Source organism: Lutra lutra, chromosome 8 (genome assembly GCF_902655055.1).
Source record: "Lutra lutra chromosome 8, mLutLut1.2, whole genome shotgun sequence".
In the NCBI taxonomy this organism is placed as follows: domain Eukaryota; kingdom Metazoa; phylum Chordata; class Mammalia; order Carnivora; family Mustelidae; genus Lutra; species Lutra lutra.
In genome coordinates, this window is record NC_062285.1 from 20,191,534 (window position 1) to 20,213,579 (window position 22,046).

Below are 22,046 nucleotides of genomic sequence, written 5' to 3' on the forward strand. Positions count from 1 at the left end.
TTGCAGTTCTGTTGCCTTCCCCAGGTGCCACCAGCAAGGGGGACACTGATACCCTCACATCTCTTAATCTGTGGAGAATGCCACATTCCCTTTCTTGTCATCAAAACTGCTTTTAACACAATGTGGAAAGTAAACTTAAGGCTTTTTACTGAAAAAAGAAGAATGATTATTGTTAAGTAGCTCCTACATTCTGCCCAGAAGAAATCCACAAAGCGTAGAAACACTAAAGTTACCTGCATGTAAATGAAGTGAAAGAAAAATGAAGGAACTGAAATGTTTCAGAAAATTGTTCTGCCACAGTATATTTTATTTAGCAATCAAAGGCATCACTTACCTGACTGTTACTTTTCTGTTTGCAAGAAAACACACAACTGCGACTATAATATGAATCATCAGGAAAGCTAATCCAATGCCCAGGAAAGTCCATATATCTGGAATTTCAAACCAATTAAAAAGATAAGTATGCAGCGAAAAACGTTTAAAATTCCAAATTTAAGCAATTAGTCACAATATCACCTACTATTCTGAGTGTGTGTGAAATCTGCAGGGGAAGGGTTAACCTTGATGTGGCATCGATTTCCTTTCCATCCTTGTCCACATCTGAAAAGGAGATAAAATGTGATATTTAAATTTAAAAAAGTAGAAACCTATTTTAGCAGCATTGTAATGGAATAAAATGATGAGTGCCAATAAATAATACAAGGAATGTGGGTAACTTTGATAAGAAACCAAAAATATTAAATAAGAACAAAAAAAATTAAATTTTTATTATTTTCATAATTGAGATGATTTTTAAAAATATAACCTTGATTTTATCTGTAAGGTGGGAACTTAGCTTTCACATGCTCTTTTGTTATTTTCAGTATTGATTTGATTTTTATGAACGTCCAATCCACTATTTTATTGTTCATTTGTCTCAAAGTTAAAATCTAGTATTTTTCACTAATGAACAGAATTTTTTTCAATATTGATGGAAATATTAAAATTACGTATTTACATAAATCAGACAGTATATTTATCACTACGTCAGGATGATCCTTCAGGTACATAGATTTGAAACCAGGTTAACAACATCATTGGATATACCTGCAGTATTATGACTTAATTAATTTTGCTTTATTTGGGGACAGCATAATGAAACCTGGAATACTGGGAGTATTTCCTTTATGGGTGGCTTTCAGAACATTCCGAAATGGGGATTAGCTTATATCTCAAAGGGAAATCAGGTTTATTTTTAAGCAGTAAATATGTCAGATTTTTTTCTGGTATAGTGTGTGTGTGTGAGTGTGAAAGCTTATGTATTCATTTTTTTTTATCAGAAATAACAGGATACAAATTATTTGTATTTGTTTAGTTGAATTTTCTACCAAGTTCATAGTACATCTCGCAGATAGGATTAAAAGGTAGCTTTTGAATATGTATGCACTGAAGCTGTGTGTTACAAGCAATGCTTCTTCAATAGTTATATTTTCCCTCAATCTTTTTGAACTTGAAAATTTGAATGCTTAATAGCAATTTCTGCACAAAAGCGGTAGCTTCTTTAAATATAAAAAGCTTAGAGTTTCAAGAAGATCTATAAGAAAGCCTTCTTTCTGGGACACCTAGGTGGCTCAGTAGGTTGGGTGCCTGCCTCTTGGTTTCAGTCAGGTCATGATCTCAGGGTCATGGGACTGAGCCCTGCATTGGGCTCTGTGCTCAGCACAGAGTCAGCTTGTCCCTCTCCCTCTGCTCTTACCCATCTTGTACTCTCTCTCTCTCAAGTAAATAAATAAAATCTTAAAAATAAAATAGGAGCACCTGGATGGCTCAGTCAGTGAAGCACCTGCCTTGGGTTCAGGTTGTGATCTCAGGGTCCTGGGACGGAAGCCCTGCATCAGGCTCCTTGCTCACCGGGGAGCCTGCTTCTCCCTCTCCTTCTGCATTGCCCCTGTTTGTGCTCTCTCTCTTCCTCACTCTGGCTCAAATAAGTTAAAAAAAAAATAAAAAATGCCTTCTTTCCTTCACAGAACTAGAAGAAATAATACCAGAATTTATATGGAACCACAAGAGACCCTGAATAGCCAAAGCAGTCTTAAAAAAGCAGAACAGTACTGAAAGATAAAATCCTGAATTTCAAGATCTAATGCAAAGAAGTAGTGATCAAAACAGTATGGTACTGCCACAAAAATACTTGGACAGATAGAACAGAATGGCCCAGAAATAAACCCACGCTTATATGGTCAATTAATCTATGAAAAAGGAGACAAGAGTATATACATTGGGAGAAAGACAGTCTCTTCAATAAATGATTCTGGGAAAATTGGACATTACATGCAAAAGAATAAAACTGGACCATTTTCTTACACCATAGACAAAAATAAATTCAAAATTGATTGAAGATATAAGTGTGAGACCTGAAACCATAAAACGCTGAGAAAAGCATAAGCAGTAATTTCTTTGCATTGGCCTTAGCAACATTCTTTTAGACAAATCTCAGGCAAGGGAAATAAAAGCAAAATTAAGCTATCAGGACAACACCAAAATAAAGCCTAAAAAAAAAAAAAAAGCTTTTGCACAGTGAAGGAAAGAAACCATCAAAAAACCAAAAACGCAACCTAATGAATGGGAGAAGATATTTGCAAATGATACATCTGAATTAATATCCGAACTATATAAAGAACTACTACAACTCAACACCCAAAAAACAGTTCAGTTAAAATTGGGCAGAGGACCTGACCATTCAGGTCCTCACTGTCAAGTCATGACATTTTCCATAGGAGAAATCCAGATGGCCAACACACACATGAAAAGATGTTCAGCATCAACTACTCATTTGGGATATACAGGGAAAAACCACAATAGATATCACCTCACACCTGTCAAAAGGGCTAGAATCAAAAAGAAGAAAAAAACAAGTATTGGCTAGGATGTTCTAAAAAAAAAAAAAAAGGAACCCTTGTGTACTGTTGGTGGGAAGGCAAATTGGTATAGCTATTACAGAAACAGTATGGAGTTTCCTCAAAAAATTAGAAATATCTTATGATTCAGTAAATCCAGTACTGGCAATTTATGCAAAGAATACAAAAACAGTATTTTAAAAGATAAATGAACCATTAAGTTATTGCTACATCATTTAAAATAGCCATGACTAGGAAGAAACCTAAGTGTCCATAAAAGATGAATAGATAAAGAAGATGTAGTGTGTGAGTGTGTGTTAGCCATATAAAAGAATTAAGAGTTGCCATTTACAACAACATGGGTGTACTTAAAGGGTATAATGCTAAGTGAAATAAGTCAGACTGAGAAAGACAAATACCAAATTATTTCACTTATATGTGGAGTATTAAAAAAATGAATAAACAAATGTCCGAGACCTCTAGGTAAAGAGATCAAACAAGGGGTGCCTGGGTGGCTCAGTGGGTTAAGCCTCTGCCTTCGGCTCAGGTCATGATCCCAGGGTCCTGGGATCGAGCCCCGCATCGGGCTCTCTGCTCAGCAGGGAGCCTGCTTCCTCCCTCTCTGCCTGCCTGTGATCTGTCAAATAAATAAAATCTTTTTATTTATTTATTTGACAGAGAGAGATCACAAGCAGGCAGAGAGATAGGAGGAAGCAGGCTCCCCTCTGAGCAGAGAGCCCGATGCGGGACTTGATCCCAGGACTCCAAGATCATGACCGGAGCTAAAGGCAGCGGCTTAACCCACTGAGCCACCCAGGTGCCCCAAATAAATAAAATCTTAAAAAAAAAAAAAAACAATACTTGCCAGAGGGGTGGGCAGTAGGGAATGGGCAAAATGTGTTAAAGGGAGAGGGAGAAACTGTAGGAAAAAATTCCCTTATTTTTTAAAAGTAAAAATACAGGATAAATTGTTTTGATGTCTCTGAAACTTTTTTTTTTTTAACTCTTGTCACTCACAAGATGTTTCTTTGTCATTCCTTAGTTAACATTGAATCTACATGCCAGTTTTCACATGCACAGACATTGTGTACCTAGTAACAGGGGACACTTTTTCCTCCTGGGTTATTCTGGCTCCTTTAGATTTTGAAGTTCCACTTCACTAGTGTCAGATCAGAACTACAGCAATATTTAGACAAATTGCAATTTTAAACAAATTGTAAGTGCTTGAATGTGCCTATTAAGATAAATTCCAGTGGATGGGGTGCCTGGTGGCTCAGTGGGTTGAAGCCTCTGCCTTCGGCTCAGGTCATGATCCTGGAGTCCTGGGATTGAGCCCCGCATTGGGCTCTGTGCTCCACAGGGAGTCTGCTTCTCCCACTGACCTCTCTCATGGTGGGGCACCTGGGTGGCTCAGTGGGTTAAAGCCTCTGCCTTCGGCTCAGGTCATGATCCCAGGGTCCTGGGATTGAGCCCCGCATCGGGCTCTCTGCTAAGCAGGGAACCTGCTTCCCCCTCTCTCTCTGCCTACTTATGATCTCTGTCAAATAAATAAAATCTTTAAAAAAAATTCCAGTGGAAGATCTTTTGGAATACCAGTGAAAAATAACAATGGGAGAAACTTCCAGGTAAGTTGGCAGAGTAGAAGGATCCCAAGCTCACCTCATCCCTTAGATACAAGTAGATAACATCCATGTAAAGTACATATAAAGCAGAAAATGACCCAAAGACTGATGGAACAGACTCTCCACAGATAAATATAGAGAAAAGACCATTTTGAAGAGGATAGGAAGGGCAGAGGTTTGGTTGGGAGCCAAACTGACCTGCAAGTGTGTGTTTTGAGGAGGGATATCACACATGTGAAGGGGAGAGGAGCACACCAGACACCCCAGGCACAGGGGAACCTCACTGAGAAGATAAATCCCCATAACATTTGGCTTTGAAAACCAGAGGGTCTTAATTAATTTCATGCATTTTCATAATCACTGGGGCTTAACACTTGAAACTTTAAAAAGCAGCAGGTTTAGCTGTGGGAGAGCCAGAGCCCGGGGATAAGCAGCAGAGTCCCGCCCTTAAAGCGACCAGCATAACCGCTTCCCTGAGATGCAGTATAGGAGCAGCAGTTTGAAAAACACCTAAGGTATATAGGAAGATTTATATCCTAATCTCAGAACATATCTTAGAGGGGCAGGGATCTTTGGGAGACTGTGCCAAGAACAAGAGTGGGTGGCACCATCCGCGCAGCCCAGATAGGACGGTACCTGCAGGAACTGGTGCAACTTGATTACTCTCCACCTAGCTAGTGGCCCGACCCCACCTGCTCAAACCAGTTCTCACCAGTTTTCCAAAGCCGCCACAGGTCCCCTCCCACAGACTGGAACAGTGCAAGTGAGCTAACACCATTCACCCAGCCTCTGAATTTTCCTGCACACCTGCCTCCTTGGCAGGAGTTTTCCAAAGCAGCTACAGGACTCCTCCTATAGTAGACTTGCGCAAACCTTGCTGACACTGACGTGTAACCCCTGTGTTCTCTTGCAGACCTGTCGTGTTCAATATGCCCTTGGCTAGAGTCCATCCAAAGCATAGCAGTGTGCAAGCAGCCCAGACAGCTACTAGCACTACTTCAAAGTAACTCCTGCACTGTGGAGAGGGAAAAAACAAAAAACACACATCTACCAGTTCAATTATAGCCACAGCAGTGGGCTGGGGGCAGGCATCTACTCTGAATATAGGCTGTGCCCACCAATGAAAGCTTCTCCGGAGATGTCACTCAGGTGCTATTATGGCTCTGAAAAAAATTCCTGATCTGATCCAACTCAAGCTCAAGGTGACCCCTGCCTGGTCCTTCAATAGAAGGGCCAGTTGCTCCCCACAGCAGAAGAAGAGCCATTGAGCCAACTGGAATGAAGACACACGTGGCTCTGACACAGTGGTAGGTACATGCAGTACTATAGGCTACATCTCTGAAGTGTCAGGTTCTGGTGAACATAGCATGGCAAGACACTACAAGACCTCTTCATCTAGCCACTACTTTCAAGAGAAGGAGCTATAGCTGAATATCCTAACACAGAGAAATACGAAGAGTGATTTAGACAAAATGAGACAGAAGAATCTGTCCCAAGTGAAAGAAAAGAACAAAATCTCAGTAAAAGAACGACCCAGAATGGAGATAATATGCCTCATAGGGAATTTAAAGTAATGGTCAGAAAGTTACTCCCTGAACTTGAGGAAAGAGTAGAGGATCTCAGTGACACCTCCAACAGAGAAATGGAAAACAAAAAAGAAACCATAAGAGACGAATAAATAAATGAAATTAAAAATACAGTAAAGGGAATAACCAGTAGACTAGGGGAAGGAAAATTATGAATCAGCGACCTGGAAGACTCAGTAATGGAAAGCAGTCAAGCTGAACAGGAGAAAAAAAATAATAAAAAACATTAAGGGCACTCAGCAACACCACCAAGTGTAATAACATTCACATTATAGAGATCCCAGAAGGAAAAGAGAGAAAAGGGGGTGGAAAATTTATTTAAATAATAGCTGAAAACTTTCTGAATCTGGGGAAAGAAACAGAAAGCCAGATGCATGATGCACAGAGCCTCAAATAAAGCCAACCCAAGGAGTTCCATACCAAGAGATAAAGTAATTTTAGTTGTGAAAAGCAGTGAGTGACAGAATTTTAAAAGCAGATACCTACAAGGGAAACCCCATGTCAGCTGACTTCTTTTGTCGCAGAAATTTTGCAAGCCAGAAGGGAGTGGCATCATGTATTCAAAGTGCTAAAGGAAAAACAAAAACAAAACCCAAACCTAAAACCAAGAATATTTTATCCACCAAGACTGTCATTCAGAATGGAAGAGATTAAAGAGTTTTTCAGAGAAACAAAAGTTAAAGGAATTCATTACTATTAAACCAGTCTTATATATTAAAATGGGACCCCTTGATTTGAAAGGAAAATGTAGGCAGCAGTAAGAAAAGTAGGAAGCACAAAACCAGTAAAATTAAGTATATCAATAAAAATCAGTCAAGGGATTCACAAAATGAAAGAAGGTAAAGTATGACACCATATACCTAAAATGGGAGGAGAACAGTAAATTTTAGTGCTTTTACCGTGGTTTCAAACTTAAGTGACCATTAACTTAATACAGACTACTGCATGTATAAATGTTATATATAAACTTAGCAGTAACCACAAATTAAAAACAGGTAATAGATAAACAACAAGTAAAGAGAAAGGAGAATCCAAGCACATAACTCAAGAAAGCCAGCAAACCATGAGAGAAAAGAGAGAAGAAAGGAATACAGAACTACAAAACAACAACAACAAAAAGTGAAAGGGCATTAAGTACTTACCAGCAATAATTACTTTGGATATAAATGGACTAAAAGCTCCATCTAAAGACATACGGTGACAGAATGGATAAAAAAGCAAGACCCTATATGCTGTGTACAAGATACTCATTTCAGGGGTGCCTGGGTGGCTCAGTGGGTTAAAGCCTCTGCCTCGGCTCGGATCATGATCTCAGGGTCCTGGGATTGAGCCCCACGTTGGGCTCTCTGCTCAGCGGGGAGTCTGCTTCCCTTCCTCTCTCTCTGCCTACTTGTGATGTCTGTCTGTCAAATAAATAAATAAAAATCTTAAAAAAAAATACTCATTTCAGACTTGAAGACATGAACACTGAAAGTGTGAAAAGAAAACTGGGGTCATAATATCTGTGTCAGAGAAGATACATTATCTTTTTGAAATTTATTTTAGAGACAGAGTGTGCACAAATGGCCAGAGGGGAGACGGAGAGAATCCTCAAGCAACTCCCAGATGAGCATGGAGCCCGATGTGGGGCTTGATCCTAGGACCTTGATATCATGAACTAAGCCAAAATCAAGAACCAGCTGCTTAACCAACTGAGCAACATAGGCACCCTGAGATAAAATAGACTTTATTATTTTTTAATTTAAGATTTTATTTATTTGAGAGAGAGCACATAGCAGAAGGGGAAGGGAAAAGGGAAGAGAATCTTAAGCAGACACTATGCTGAGCACAGAGCCTGATACCGGGTTTGATCTCACAGTGCTAAGATACCAGAACCTGAGCCAAAACTAAGAGGTAGACGCTTAACCCACCACACCATCCAAGTGCCCCTCAAAAACAAAGACTGTAACAAAAGACAAGGATAGTACATAATCATAAAGGGAAAAATCCAACAAGAAGATCTAATTATACAACATGGAAGCACCCATATACTGAAAGCAGCTTTTTAGCAAACACAAAGGAAGTACATCAGTGGATCGATCATCCAGACAAAAGCAAAAAGGGAACAGTGGCTTTGAGTGACACATTGGATTATATGGATCTAAGACATATATTCAGAACATCCCATCCTAAAACAGCAGAATACACATTCTTTCAAGGGCACATGGAACATTCTTCAGAAAGGATCACACATTAAGCCGTAAAACAAGTCTCAACAAATTCAAAATATTGAAGTCACACCATGAATCTTTTGGACCATAATGCTATCAAAGTAGAAACAAGAAGAAATCAGGAAAGAAAACAAGTAAATGGGATTAAATAATATGCTACTAAACAATGAATGGGTCAACCAACAATGCATAGAGAAAATTGAATATATGCAGACAAATGAAAATGAAAGACAATGGTCAAAATCTTTGGGATGCAGCAGAAGTTGTTTTCAGAGAGGTATTTATAGCTATATAGGGCTACCTGAAGAAGCAAGAAAAATCTCAAAACAACCTACCTTTACACCTAATAGAGCTAGAAAAAGAATAAATAAACCCACAACCAGTAGAAGGAAGGAAATAAAGATTTCCTTTATTTAAGAGAAAACTTTTTTCTTTAAAGATTTCATTTATTTGACAGAGATAGCAAGAGAGGGAATACAAGCAGGAAGAGTAGGAGAGGGAGAAGCAGCTTCCCACTGAGCAGGGAGCCTGATGCAGGGCTTGATCCCAGGACCCTGGGATCATAACCTGAGTTAAAGGTAGATGCTTAATGACTGAGCCACCCAGGTGCCCCCAAAAAACTTTTTTAAAATAGAAACTAAAAACCAAACAAAGATAACAGATTGATGAAACTAGGAGCTGACTGGTTTAAAAGATCAACAAAATTGATAAACCTTTAGCCAACTAACAGAGAAAAGTAAAATCAGAAACAAAAGGAAAAGTAACAGCTGACAACACAGAAGTACAAAGGATTATAAGAGAATATTATGAAAAAATATTGGCCAACAGATTGGTCAACCTAGAAGAAATGGATGAACTCCTAGAAGCAAATAACCTCCCTGAAGTGAATCAAGATAGTCCAGGACCAGATAGCTTCAAAGGTGATTTCTACCAAACATTTAAAGAAGTGTTAATACCTATTCTTTTCAAAGTATTCCAAAAATAGAAGAGGAAGAAAACTTTCCAACCTAATTCTATGAGGCCAGCATTACCCTGTTCCCAAAACCAGATAAAGATACTACAAAGACAGAGAACTGGAGGCCAATATCTCTGATGAACATGATGTAAAACTGTTCAACTGAATCCTTCATTACATCAAAATTATACACCACAATCAAGTGGGATTTATCTCTGGGATGCAAGGGTGGTTCAGTTTTCACCAATCATGTGATGCATCACATCAACAAAAGAAAAGACAAAAAGCAAATGAGTGTCTCAACAGAGGCAGAAAAAGCATTTGACCAAGCACAGCATTCATTCATGATTAAAGCGCTGGTACATCTACAGGGAACATACCTCAACATAATAAAGGTGATATATAAAAACACCCCAACCAACATCATACTCAGTGCTGAAAAACTCAACAGAGTAGTGGAGTTTGTAGCCCAGTAATCAGACACAAAAATAAATAAAAGGCATCCAAATTGTAAGGAAGATTAAAAAATACTTTCACTATTTGAAAATGAAATGATACTATCTATATAAAATTCTGAAGATTCCACCAAAACAACAAACCAACAAAAAAAACCCAGAACGGATCATTGAATTCTGTAAGTCAGTGGATAAAAAATCAATACACAGTACTCTGTTGCATTTCTATACACTAATAATGAAATAGCAGAAAGAGAACAATCCCATTTACAATTGCACCAAAAGAATAAAATACCTAGGAATAAACTTAACCAAAGAGGTGAAAGATTTGTACTTTTTATTGTTGTTGTTGTTTGTTTTTAAGTAATCTCTACACCCAACCTGAGGCCTGAACTTATAACCAACCTTGAGATCAATAGTCACATGCTCTATCAACTGAGCCAGCCAAGTATTCCCTGTATTTTACAAACTATCACACTTTGATCAAGAAATGGAAGATGATATAAATGGAATGATATTCCATATTCATGGATTAGTAGAATAAATATGAAAGTATTCATATTACCCAAAGCTATCTACAGATTTAATGCAATCCCTATGAAAATACCAATAGCATTTTTCACAGAACTAGAACAGGCAATCCTAAAATTGGTATGGAACAAAAAAAAAAAAAAAAAAACCAAACCCAAATAGCCAGAGTGATCTTAAAAAAGGAAAAAAGAAATGGAGGTACCACAATTCCAAAATTTCAAGATATACTACAAAGGTATAGTAATCAAAGGAGTATGCTACTTGTATAAAAATACACACAGATTAGTGGAATAGCATAAAGAGCCCAGAAATAAACCCACACTTAAACAAGGTCAATTAATCTTCAACAGAGGAGGCAGTAGGATGCAATGGGAAAAAGAAGTCTTTCAACAAATGGTACTGGGAAATCTGGACAGGTATATGGAAAAGAATGAATCTGGAACACTTTCATAAACCATACACAAAAATAAACTCAGGATGAAAATGTCAGACCTCAAATCATAAAATTCGTAAAGAAAACATATTAATTTCTCTGACATTGGCCACTGAATCTTTTCTAGATAAATCGTAGGCAAGGGAAACAAAAGCCTAAATAAACTATTGGAATTACATTAAAATAAAAAGCTCCTTCAAAGCAAAGGAAACCATCAACAAAACAAAAAGGCAACTAACTGAATGGAAGAAGATATTTTCAAATGATATATCTGATAAAGAGAATCCAAATATATGATGAACTTATATAATTCCACACCAAACCCACAAATGATCCAGTTTAAAAATGTGCAGAAGATATGAACAGACATTTATCCAAAGAAAAGACATACAGAAGGTCCACAGACACAAAAAAAAGATGCCCCATATCGCTAATCATCAGGGAAGTATAAATCAGAACCACAGTGAGATACCACCTAACACCTTTCAGAATGACTAAAATCAGAAATGCAAGAAACATGTTGGTGAGGATATAGAGATAAAGGAACCCTTGGGTTGGGTTCCCTTGTGTTGGGAATTCAGATTGTTTCAGCAACTGTGAAAAAACACTATGGAGTTCCCTCAAAAGTTTAAAAATAAAATTATATTTGATCCAATAATCTTAATACTGATTATTTATCCAAAGAACATGAAAATACTAATCTGAAAAGACATAGGCACCCTATGTTTATTGCAGCATTTACCTTAGCCAAATTATGGAAGCAACCCAAGTGTCCATCCATAGATGAGTGGATAAACAAAATACACAGAGGAACACACACACAGGAACATTACTCAACCTTAGGAGGAATGAAATCTTGCCATTTGGAATAACATGGATATATCTAGAGGATATAATGCTAAGTAAAATAAGACAAAGACAAATATTTGATTGTACTCATGTGTAATGTAAGAAACAAAGGAACAAGGGGGGAAAGGGAGGCATAAAACCAGACTCGAACTTTAGAGAAGAAACTAGTGGTTTGTGATCAGAGGGTAAGTGTGCGGGGGGGGGGGGGGATGGAGAAATAGGGGAAGGGTATTATGAGTACCCTTATCATGACAGGCCCTGAGTAAGGTATAGAATTGCTGAATCACTATGTTGTGTAACTGAAACGAATACTGTACTTTCATTATACTGGGAATAAAAAAAAAAATAGGCAAAAACCACAAACCATATGGGGAAGTAGTATGCATGCTACCTGTCTACCTGTCTGTATCCCTTTTATTTAGCTATGCATATTTATAGATTTATGTATATAAATAAAACCTGGTGATGAACAAGTGGGAGTATTGTATGACCTTTTCTTTGATGTTTCTTTGAGGAGGTTATACTGAAAAAAATTTGATGTTATTTTTTTTCCAGAAATATGGACACTATGGATAAAAGGAAAGATAGAGGTTTAGTTGATGGAAGTTTACCTATGAAAATAACAGGAAATAACCTTCCTTTCAGTAGGCACATAAATATATATCACTGAATTTTTATTTTTGTATTTACTTATTTTTTACCAAGGACCGATATTTTTAAAGTATAGATTCAAGTCATGTAACTGTGTGAAAACTAATGGAAAGGAATGGACTTTATGGGTCGAAATTAGTTTCAAAATATGCTTTTTGGGGCACCTGGGTGGCTCAGTGGGTTAAGCCGCTGCCTTCGGCTCGGGTCATGATCTCGGGGTCCTGGGATCGAGTCCCGTATCGGGCTCTCTGCTCAGCGGGGAGCCTGCTTCCCTTCCTCTCTCTCTGCCTGCCTCTCTGCCTACTTGTGATCTCTTTCTGTCAAATAAATAAATAAAATCTTTAAAAAAATATATACTTTTTTTTCCTCAGTCATCTGATACATGCTTAAAGTCTTAAATGAAATTATACACGAACATATGTCAAAACATAACCCTTTATCCCCATACGCAGTTCCATTCTCCTGAATGCATATGGGGATGAAGAGTTATGTTTTAACATATGTTTCTCCATAATTTCATTTAAGAATTTAAGCATGTATTATTTTTAATCTGGTAAACATCAGATGATTGAGAAAAAAGTAAACATTTGAGAATCAGTTTGGTATGGAGAGTACAATTTTTACTTCAGGATTTATATTTATATTCAGATTTATTAAAACTTTTTGAATCTGATTTCATGATATAATTAAATCTCTGGGTTAGTGGGACTGGACAGTGACAGAATTTATGCTGTCTCCACCCCACATTTAAAGTACACACTGGAGTAGGGTCAGCATACCATAACCAGTTGACTTCAACAGGTGCCAGGTCCCCAAGCCCACACCAGCTCCTGTTGTGCTGGGGCACAGGAAAAAAACAAAAAGCCCCAGGGTTTAAAAGAATGATTACCATATAAAAGAGCCAGCCCTAGAACTCAATCAAGTGGTGAGGGTGCTACTAAAATTCCCTCTGGGTAGCAGGGGCTGATGGACATAATCCATGTTCCCCCTGCACCTTGAAATCATAGAACAGTATACAATCCAGTTCCCTAACTGGCCTGCGACCTCAGTGAACCCTGGGCCCCTAGCCCATACCAGCCCCAGCTGTCCCACTAAGGAGGCCAAAGCGCAGTGCACAGTAGGATGCCCCTGGTTAGTGCTCAGGACCACTCCAGCCTTTGTGCCAAAGACACACAGGCACAAAGCACCCTGGAACACTCCAGGCCCATACCACTTCAGCTTTAGACAGCTTGTTAGGGCACCCCTCTATCAACATGCTCTGGAACCTTCTGGCTTTGGAACCAACTGCCCTGCCAGGGTGTCCTGGTGTGAAGCACCCAGAGAACCCCTGGCCCTTGACTGCACTGGTTCCACTGACCCCGCCAGGGGGTACCTCCTGTGTGGAACACATGAGAACACTCCTACCTCACTGGCCTTGTCTTCAGTCCTGTGGCTAGGGCACCTCCTGTGCTGAGCACTCAGGGACACCCCAGCTTTTACCCTGTTCAGCATCAGCTATCCTGCATGGGCAGCCCCAGTGGAACTGGGACAGCCCAGCTTACAACTGCTTCAGCTTTAGCTGTCCTGTCACGGCACATCTTGCATAAAGAGCTCAGAGACTACACCGGCTTTACACAACTGTTTTAGATTTACCTGTCCTGCAAGGGTGCTCCCTGCAGAGTGCCCCACTACCCCTCAGCCTCTGCCCCACCTCAGCTCTAGGCACCTCTCCAGGGTACTCTCTGTGTGGAGAGTCCTGGAACATGATGGTTTCACTTCAGCCTTATTTATCCTGCCAACGCACCTTCTGCATGTAGAGTTTTGAGACACCCCAGATTACCTCCAGTTTATCCTGCCAGGGGACCCACTATGTGGAGAGCCCAGGAACTCCATAATCCACGTCCACTTAAGCTTTAGCTGCTGTACTAGAGCACCCACTATGTGGAGAGCCCCAGGAACCCAGCCAGCCAGGAGAAGTGACCAAGAACACCTTATCTATATAGGGAATGACCATACACAAGACCATTCCTTGAAGTTCAGAAGGAACTGTTCCACCCAATCAATGGAAACGAAATATAGCAGATCAGGGAGACGGAAGAATATTCTCCAAAAGACGGAACATGACAAAATCTCAGAAAACTAAATGAAACAGAGATAAGCAATATGCCTGATTAAAGATGCTTACTGGGCTAGGGATGAGAGTGGCAGAACTTAAGTGAGAGCTCCAGTAAAGAAATTAAAAAAATAAAAACCAATCACAGTTGAAGAATACAATAACAAAACATCCTCTGGAGGGAATTAACAGATGAGTAGATGCAGAAGAGCACATCCGTAATCTGGCAGACAAGTGAATGGAAAGCACCCAAATTGAACAGCAAAAAGAGATAATAATTTTTTAAAAATTAGGAAAGGTTAAGTGATCTCTTGGGCAATATCAAATGAACAAACATTTGCATTATAGGGGTCCCAGAAGGAGACAGAGAGAGGCAAGAAAACTCGTGATGAAGTAAGAACTGACTTGTTCTAACTTAGAGAAGGAAATAGACACCCAGGTTTAAGAAGCAAAAAGAGTTCCAAATAGATGAACCCAAGGAACTCCAGACAGAAATGAAATCAGTAAAGTTACAGCATACAAAATCAATATCCAGAAGTTGGTAGTGTTTCTATACACTAATGATATAGCAGAAAGATAAATTAAGAACACAATCCCATTTACAATTGCACCAAAAGTATTAAAATATCTAGAAATAAACTTGAGCAAGGAAGTGAAAAACCTGTACTCTAAAAACTATAAAACATGAAAGAAATGAAGATGACATAAACAAATAGAAAGAAATTCCATGAGCGTGGATTGGAAAAATTAATTTTGTTAAAATGCCCATACTACCCAAGCAATCTATGTATTTAATGCAATCCCTATCAAAATACCAACAGCATTATTTCAGATAATTAAAACATAAGAGCCCTAAACACTTGTATGGAACCATGAAAGACCCTAAAGAGCCAGAGCAGTCTTGAAAAAGAACAAAACTGGAGGTATCACAATCACAGGTTTCAACATACACTACAAAGCTGTATTAACCAAAACTGTATGGTACTGGCACACACACACACAGATACATAGATCAATGGAACAGAAGAGGAAGCTTGAAAATAAACTCACATTTATGTGGTCAGTTAATTTATGACAAAAGAGGCAAAAAGGTACAGTGGGAAAAAGTCTCTTCAATAAATGGTGCTGGGAAAACCGGACAGGTACATGGAAAAGAATGAAACTGGACTACTTTTCTACCATACACCAAAATAAAATGGATTGAAGATCTGAATGTGAGACCTGACCCATAACAACCCTAGAGAACATAGACAGTAATTTTTCTGACACTGACTAGCATTTTTCTAGATAAGTCTCCTGAGATGAAGGAAAGAAAATTAAAATTAACTGTTGAGCCTATGTCCAAGTAAAAACCTTTTGCCCAATAAAGGAAACAATCAGCAAAACAGAAAGGCAGCTTACTAAATGGGAGGAGATATTTGCAAATGATATACTGTATAAGGGGTTAATATCAAAATATATAAAGAACTTACACAACTCAATACCCCCCAAAATCCAATTAAAAACGGAGAAGATCTGAAGAAACATTCTTCCAAAGACCTACAGATGGCCAAAAGACCATGAAATAATGGTCATCATCACTATCATCAGGGAAATGCAAACCTATACCACAATGAAATATCACCTCATCTCTCTCAGAATGGCTAAAATTAAAAAGACAATAAATGTGTTGGTAAGGATGTGGGGGAAAAAGGAACACTGTGCACTGCTGGCAGGAATGTAAATTGGTGCAGCTAATGTGGAAAATGGTGTGTAGGATCCTTTAAAAATTGAAAATGAAATACCATATGATTCAATAATTTCACTACAGGCTGTTTACCCAATGAATATGAAAATACAATTTTGAAAAGATCTGTGGACCCCTATATTTACTGAAACATTCACAATATCAAAATTATGGAATCAATCTAAGTGCCCACTGATAAATGAATGGGTAAAAAAGATGGGATGGATGGATACACACACACACACACACACACACACACACACACACACACACGGGAACATTATGCAGCAATATAAAAGGATGAACTCTTCCCATTTGAGGCAACATGGATGGACCTAGAGTGTATTATGCTAAGTGCAATAAGTCAGACTGAGAAAAACAAATGCCATATGATTTCACTAACATGGAATCTAAACAAATGAAAATAAATTAATAAGGAAACAAAAAGCAAAGTCACAACCTGTTTAAAAAAAACGAATCTTTATATTTTCAGACCCAGAAACTGTAAAATGTGCTATCTCAACTAGACTTTAATGGAACAGGTGATAACTTATTCCAAAAAATGAAGTGCTTTTATATGTATTATATAACTGTTTCAGAAAAACTGGTTATGCAGTATATACAGAAATCACCTATAACTGATGAGATCTGGAGAGATAGGTTCAGATTTTTTTCAGATTATTAAGGGGATCCTAAACTAGATTTTCCTGTCCTTTGCCACAGTATATTTTTCAGCTATAGTTCCTCTAATCTTGTAGTTTTTAATGTAGAAGGAAAATCCCACAGTATGCATTTTTTATATATTCCACATTAGATTTATAGTTTGGCATAATAGCACTACACTTATTTTTCTTATTAGGCATTTCTATTATAACATCCTGAGTATTAAATTCATATATATGGTTTTGTGTTAGAAGTCTGTATTAGTCTACATTTATATTCCATGCTTCAGAAAACTCCAATATCAAAGCCCAGTAAGAATAATGTATTGAATACCTGCTATTTGCTAAAAACAAAAATTCTAAATGCTCTAATATCTTATTTATAATACAGTAATGTTACAGGGTAGGGATTATTTCTCCATTTTGATGATTGAGGAAATAAGGCACAGAGAGACTGAGCAGGAAGTTACCCAGAGGTATATTCTGAGTGAGTTTTATATTGTATCTCTGTGGCTTCTCAGGAGATGTTCTTTTTACTACTTGGCTTTCCTTCCCATAATCTTCCTAAAGTTTATCATGGTAGTAAACTTGAAAATTTTTTGTCTGTTAGAATAGAAACAGGAGAAATTTTTTGTCTTAATGGTCTGAAAATGTCCACTTATCAATTAAAGCTCACCCTGGAAGCATCTCTAGGTTAGAGGGCACTCAGATGTGGCCCGGGGGGTGGGGGGTGGGAGGGGAGTAATAGTATCAGGTGAATGAATTTGAGGCAAGACTCTGCCACTTTCTACTTATGTAGCTTTGGAACAGTCAAATAATTTTAGTTTTCTGTTATAAGCAATAAAAATTACAACTCACCTCATAGAATGCAGATGAAAATTAAACAAAACAGTGACATGAAAACATACTGTTAACTGTAAAATGTTATTTATGCCAAGCTGTTTGACACGCAGTCTTTTGCTTTCTGGTGTAAATCATGGTCATGCCTGCTCCTGCTGACCTTATGCCCACATGCCCTAACAGACTGGTCCTCACATTCCTGCCCTATTTTCCATTGTCGCCTGAGCATCGTTTAAGGATTAGGAAGCCATGAAAAGCCTTCGCCATAGCTTCTGTTTTCATGACTTATTAATTATGCCATTAAAACATTTTTACATATGAATATGCCTGAAGGTTCTTCATCCAATACACATGTAAGGGAAGAAAAAGCAGGTGGCAGGTGTTGAAGACGCTTTTTGCTTACCATGCACATTCCTCTTCCTACCACCCCCTGGTGGCTGCTACCCATTAGAGTACTGCAGGCAGGGAGAAAGTAATGCTGTCTCAATGCAGCATGAAAGCATCAGCTCAAACCAAGTGTTTTCTGGGCCATAGGCTGAGCGGATGTCAGCGGAAAGGGAGTGGGACAATTGAGGTAAGCCCTCAAGGAGCCATCCTTATTGTCATGGGTGAATTCATTTTAACAGAAAACAAAAAAGCAGGAAAAGCCACTATATAATCTCCTAGCCGCAAAGCTCTGAAATTCCACATTGAGTACCAGTGATTAATTTGCTTAGACTAATTTCCTGTTGATTAATTAGTTACACTGTATTTTGTAACATTAAGAATTAAGTAGGGTCCACCTGAAAGAGAAAGATAAATGTCCCACTCCATCCATGCATAAGGGCCTGGGTTTTTTGCACAAACAGGAGAAAGGGAGAAATAAAATAAGACTCTTTCAGCCAGAGCCAACACCCTAAATTCAAACAGGTCTTCTGCTATTAATAGGTTATAACTGAAGAGTTATGAAACAATTTATTTCTCAGTCCGCTTGGTAACACCCATTCATTACTCACTAACACCTGAAAAAGCTCCTCCCATCCATATTGTCATTTGTGTGTTAGCCCTAGCTTAAATGTCTCATTGCCAGGGAAAACAAATGAGCCACACATTTTCTAAACATGTGTTCATGGAGTAATTTGGTGGGAACTGGCAGAGGGTTTACTTTGTTTTTTAAAGGAGTTGAATTTTTCTGGTAGACAAATCAAGGGCTAATATAGAAGCAAAGTTATTTCATAAAAATGTTGATACTGCACATTCAAATCTAGAAGGAATTAGAAATATAAGTTAAATGATGTGATCCAATATTTTTCACTAATACAGGAGAATCGGGAGAATGCATTTAATTGCATTTTTCTTAACAATTATGAAATTAAAGGGAATCTTAATCCTATTCTGATAAGGGACATTTGAAGCATCAGAAAGAGATAAGAATTTAACGCTAGGGACGCCTGGGTGGCTCAGTGGGTTAAGCCGCTGCCTTCGGCTCAGGTCAGAATCCCAGGGTCCTGGGATCGAGTCCCGCATCAGGCTCCTTGCTCAGCGGGGAGCCTGCCTCTCTCTCCGCCTCTGCCTGCCTCTCTGCCTGCTTGTGTGCTTTCTCTCTCTCTTTAAAAGAAAAAAAAAAAAGAATTTAATGCTAAAAAATATATATAAACAGTTTCTGAATTCCCATATCCATTCCTCTACTCCTACTTCATCATCTCAGTCACAGAAGTTCCATAAAATTACCTGATAAATGTATCTAACATATAGTCTTCTGCCCCCGTCCTGCTTAGACCATGTGGTCAGAATCCCCCATCGTTCTACAGTAACAGTTTCCTGACTGGATGCCCTACCTTCAGACTGATGTCACATTGTACAGCTTCCCTGATTTAAATCCTTTACCACATTCTCACAGCTTTCAAAATCCTGTCCAGACAAAGCAGTTTTACACAGAGGCTCTTATCTGATATGACCTCTTAATAGTGGAACTGGTATGATCTCAGTTCTGCTTTTGCTCATAAATCCTTTAATCTTTTTAAGATTTATTTTAGAGAAAGAGAGAGACAGAGTGTGCAAAGGGCAGGGGAAGGGCAGAAGCAGAGGGAGAGAGAATCTCAAGCAGATTCCCCACTGAGCACGGAGCCTGATGGGGGGGCTCAGTCTCACAACCCTGAGATCATGACCTGAACTGAAATTGAGTCAGACACTCAATTGACTGAGCCACCCAGGTGCCCCAATACTTTCCTCTAATTTAAAACCCCTTCACCTGAAAGATATAATCTTCCACACTTGGAGAACTTTCCATTATATCTATTCTTACTGGCCCAAAGATGGCTTTACTCCTTCTTATCAATCTGGCTGACTCATTTTCCCATTAAGGACATAGCCCAAATAACATTTACCCCTGAAAAGCTTCCTTGGTGCTCTTTGGTTCCATGGCATCCTGCCAATTCCTATGACAGCACTTACCACACAGTACTGCAAATGTCAGTTTCCTTATAAATACTCAGTTATTGAAGGAATCTGCACATAGATATTTGATGAAAATATTGTGTTTTTTTTTAAGATTTTATTTATTTGACAGACAGAGATCACAAGTAGGCAGAGAGGCAGGCAGAGAGAGAAGGAAGCAGTCTCCCTGCTGAGCAGAGAGCCCAATGTGGGGCTCAATCCCAGGACCCTGGGACCATGACCTGAGCCGAAAGCAGAGGCTTTAACCCACTGAGCCACCCAAGTACCCCTTATGAAAATACTATTATAGTCATAATAATGGCAGTTAACATGTGGATGATGTGTTACAGTGATAAAAGCACTTATTTTGTTACATCCATTGTCTTGTTTAATCATTTAGGATAGTTATTGACACTTTTCCATGCATTAAACTTACCTGGAAAGTTTGTTAAAACACAGATTGTTGGGTCTATCCCCAGAATTTCTGATTCAGTAGGCCAGGGGTGACCCAATAATTTAATTTTTAATAATTCTGCCACACTTTCAGAACAATTGCCTTTGATCATTCCTATGTGGTTAAATGTTATTGTTCCCAATTTATAGAGGAAATTGAAGCTCAGAGAGCAATGACTTTGTAAGTGGTGAATTCAGGTCCTGGGAACTGCTTAGTTTATGGTCTTGTCATCTTGTCATTGTTCTATATGAATATTCATGAAATACTATACTCCATTTCCTCATAAAAAGCAGTGTATATATTATCAGATTCTGTCCTTTGGGGATAATAAGTTGAAAATGCAAATAATGGGACACCTGGGTGGCTCAGTTGGTTAAGCATCTGCCTTTAGCTCAGGTCATGATCCCAGTGTCCTGGGATCAAGTCCCACATCAGTTCCTTGTTCAGCAGGGAGCCTGCTTCTCTCGGCTTGCCGCCCCCCTGCTTGTGCTCTCTCTCTCTCTCTGACAAATAAATCTTTAAAAAAAAAAAAATGCAAATGACATGCTCTGTGTGGCTTTTACTGCAATTCCACTTGAACTGGTAGTTCAAGATGTAGAGAATTACAAATATAGGAAGGAAGCACATTCAAACATCATTTCAAATTATTATAGCACCGTAGAAAAAAATGATTACTTCAGAGTAGAAACCAAGCAATAAAAAGTGTTCTTTTGTTTATCTTTTGTTCAAACAGATTAGTGTGTGGTGTTGTGGCTTATGTAACACCAAAAAAAATTTTTTAATTAAAAAAATAATCTTAAGTTGATGTTTTGAGTTTTACACTTTTACTGATTTTTTTTCAGCATATAAAGTTATGAAGTAATATTTCCCTGGAGTTGAATGGAAGGAAAAAAAAAGGAAGAAGAAATAAGAAAATAACTCACAAACTGGGCAACTGAAAATGGGTTGCAAGTCAATAGAACGTAGTCTTTTTCTAAGATGAAGAAGGTCAGCACATTGTTTTTCAATTTTGTTTTTTCTTGTGGAGTACAGTACTAGCAAAAAATAGGGTTTTGAAAATTTTCTCTGTCTTCATATGAAGTATGAAAGAATTTTTTTTTTTTTAAACACAGGTTCTGATTTAGGTTTAGCAAGATCTTATCCATGTTTTCTCTCCTTCACACTGAAATACACGTGAAAACACACATATAAGCACAAATGGAGAGGCTGAAAATCAGGAAGGACAATGAATTGCTGGGCTCTAGAAGGAACTACCACTAACCACAGTATCCTTACAGGTCAGGTTTATAATCCATTGCTGTCTAAGACTCACTTTGATCTTTTGGTAAAGTAACAAGGTCCTTTACTTGCTCAGTAAAAAACAAGAAATCTTCTAATGGCTTTCCAGCAAACTAACTCTATATTCTTTGTTCCCTAAGCAATAATTCAGTGTCTTCGTTTGCTAGGCCTTGTTCTAGGTGCATTGCTGTCTATTAAATCTCATGCTTTCTGGCCTCCAAACTCACTCAGCTTCATTAAGATAATGTTCTTCCCTAAACACACTAAGCTTGTTCTTGCCTCAGACACTTAATGTTTTCTGCTTTTTCTGATAATTAAGCAGTTTAGCCAAATCTTGGATTAGCTTAAATTTTCATGTAATTGTTATCTTGGCTTAAATTATACCCTCTCGGAAAGGCCTTAATCAACAAG

The 22,046-nt window shown here is 38.3% G+C and overlaps 1 protein-coding gene across 3 annotated transcripts in view; it reads right to left on the reverse strand.

The window, feature by feature from the left end:
• The window catches only part of MALRD1 (MAM and LDL receptor class A domain containing 1), a 763,597-nt gene that overhangs the window by 41,443 nt on the left and 700,108 nt on the right, over positions 1 to 22,046 (reverse strand). For all 3 annotated transcript variants that reach the window (XM_047742658.1, XM_047742656.1, XM_047742657.1), the window contains 2 exons: positions 521 to 600; positions 335 to 431 (listed from right to left, as the gene is read on the reverse strand). In XM_047742658.1, coding sequence (XP_047598614.1) covers positions 335 to 431; positions 521 to 600 — 177 coding nt within the window. The remainder of the gene's footprint in view (positions 1 to 334; positions 432 to 520; positions 601 to 22,046) is intronic.